The sequence below is a fragment of the Astyanax mexicanus genome, chromosome 25 (genome assembly GCF_023375975.1).
Source record: "Astyanax mexicanus isolate ESR-SI-001 chromosome 25, AstMex3_surface, whole genome shotgun sequence".
NCBI classification, from domain to species: domain Eukaryota; kingdom Metazoa; phylum Chordata; class Actinopteri; order Characiformes; family Acestrorhamphidae; genus Astyanax; species Astyanax mexicanus.
This window is the reverse complement of record NC_064432.1, coordinates 72501-75000: the sequence shown is the minus strand read 5'-3', so window position 1 is coordinate 75000 and position 2500 is coordinate 72501. Positions and strand designations below refer to the sequence as shown.

Here is a 2500-nt window from a genome sequence, read left to right as displayed (position 1 = left end):
ATTTAGTGAGTAGATAAATTATGGGATGTTAATAATATGAAGCCATTCTGCTGTTGAAGCTGTAAATACTGTACCTGACCCGATCGGCATGAGCGCACCACGGACACGCCCTGCTCTTCTTCTACTCATCTTCTTTTCTTTTATTTCTAAAAGCACAGCAGTGTTTCACTCCATGCTGAGAGTTTTAACCCTTAGCAGCTCAACTGCTGTCTGTGTGTCGTACTTTTCACATTATTCACTGTTTTATTTTGTATTTAATTGTTTCCTACATAGTAAATGAATAGTGAAGTGATGTATCAGATTATGAAGGAACACATAATGATGTGAAGTATTTAGATGCTCTTATCTGGTGAGCTGTTTGTTAACTTGTGGTTTCTGAGGCTGGAAACTCTAATAAACTTGTAAATCCTGTACAACAGAGGACACTCTCACTCTTCCTTTCCTGGGGTGGTCCTGATAAGAGCCAGTTCCATCATTATAATGTTTTTGATGGTCTTTAGTTCGAGTAGTTCATTAGAACATTACTCAAATATTCACTATTCACTGTATACCTGTAACTCTACCTCTTCACTACTTTACTTTAACTGATGCTCTCAAACTTTACATTAAGATACGAGAAATTACAGTAATTAACTCTTGATGAGTTCAGCACAGCTGTTAACTGAAAGCCTGAATTCCAGGAGACTCTACCTCATAAAACTGACTGAGAAAATCCAGCAGAGATGTTCAAAACTCATCATCTAAACAAGAGGAGCTACTTTGAAGAATCTAATATATAAAATATATTCTGGTTTGTTTAATATTTTTTTTAGTAAATAATTCCAGTTTTTCTTCATAGTTTAGATGAGTTTATTATTAATAAATATTGAAGAAGATTGTAAAACTCTGTGGACTCTTTACTGTCTTCATCGCTTCACTCTTCACCCGACTGTGTGTAACTGTTTTACTAAGCATGTCTCAGGAATGTACACACACACACACACACACACACACATGGTGTGTGATGGTATATTTGGTATATTTAATGTATTTGTTTCTCTCAGGATCTCCAGGCTGCTACAGTGAATCCGGACCCCAGCCTGAAAGAGTTCGAGGGTGCTACTCTCCGATACGCCTCCCTCAAACTACGGTACGAGTGTGTGTGTGTGTGTGTGCTCTCAGGGCTCCAAAGGCTGATGGCAAGCTGCATGATCAGGATTCAAATCAGCAATCTCCTGATCATAGTAGGAGTGCTTAAGTCAGCTGGACCAATCAGATCCCTCAGTTTTATTTTCTGATCATTTAAAGACTTTTTGCTTTTGCTTTTTCAAAGCTAATTGGAACAGAAACAGGACATTTGCTGTGTTTTGTGCATTTTTTACTTTCAGTATAATAAAGAAGAAATTTATTTTAAATCCAATTTTAAAAATATTTTAGTTTCATATTTTTCAGTTTTTTCAGTATTTTTCTGTTTTTGATCTTGTAGTATAATCCAGCCTACTGTTTTTACAAGATGCAAACATGGAAAATTATCTAATTTATCAAAGATTAATTTTTCTGTTTTTCCTGAAATTCTGATTTAAAATAGAAAAAAAACTATAAAATCAATTCCAAAATTAATTATATTTTATTTTTACTTTAACACATGGGTAACAACTAAATGAATTATAGTTTTACACCTGTTTTTAAATGGACCACAAAACAGATATAGCAGAATAATATTTATTTGTTTGATTTTCAGATAATCTGAATTTTCTAGTTTTATAGTTCTGCCCCTCACAATCTGAATTTCTGAATCAATCCCTACTTCATTTTCAGATGTTTCCATTTTTGTATTTTGTAACAAAACAAATTAACTTTTAATACAAATATTTTTATTTCCTGAATTTCTGAATAGTAAGGGACTGAAATATAAGAATGAAATTATATTTTGTGTGTGTGTGTGTGTGTGTATGTGTATGTGTGTATGTGTGTATGTGTGTATGTGTATGTGTGTGTGTGTGTGTGTGTGTGTGTGTGTGTGTATGTGTGTGTGTGTGTGTGTATAGAAATCCTGCTCCTGTAGAAGAAGAAGACTCCAGCAGTATTAACAGTGACCCTGAAGCCAAGGTGAAACAGGTGCACAAACACACTACACACACACTACACACACACACACACACACACACTACACACACACACACACTACACACACTACACACACACACACTACACACACACACACTACACACACACACTACACACACACACACACACACTACACACACACACACTACACACACACTACACACACACTACACACACACACACACACACACTACACACACACACACTACACACACACTACACACACACTACACACACACACACACACTACACACACACACACTACACACACACACACACACACACACTACACACACACACACTACACACACACACACTACACACACACACACTACACACACACTACACACACACTACACACACACACACACACTACACACACACACACACACAC

General features: G+C 36.2%; 1 protein-coding gene across 28 annotated transcripts in view; it reads left to right on the top strand.

The window, feature by feature from the left end:
• The window catches only part of apbb2b (amyloid beta (A4) precursor protein-binding, family B, member 2b), a 283469-nt gene that overhangs the window by 257617 nt on the left and 23352 nt on the right, over positions 1-2500 (top strand). For 24 of the 28 annotated variants that reach the window (XM_049472290.1, XM_049472293.1, XM_049472301.1 and 21 more), the window contains 2 exons: positions 1044-1129; positions 2028-2097. In XM_049472290.1, coding sequence (XP_049328247.1) covers positions 1044-1129; positions 2028-2097 — 156 coding nt within the window. The remainder of the gene's footprint in view (positions 1-1043; positions 1130-2027; positions 2098-2500) is intronic. The other 4 variants (XM_049472305.1, XM_049472307.1, XM_049472303.1 and 1 more) reach the window with 1 other exon arrangement.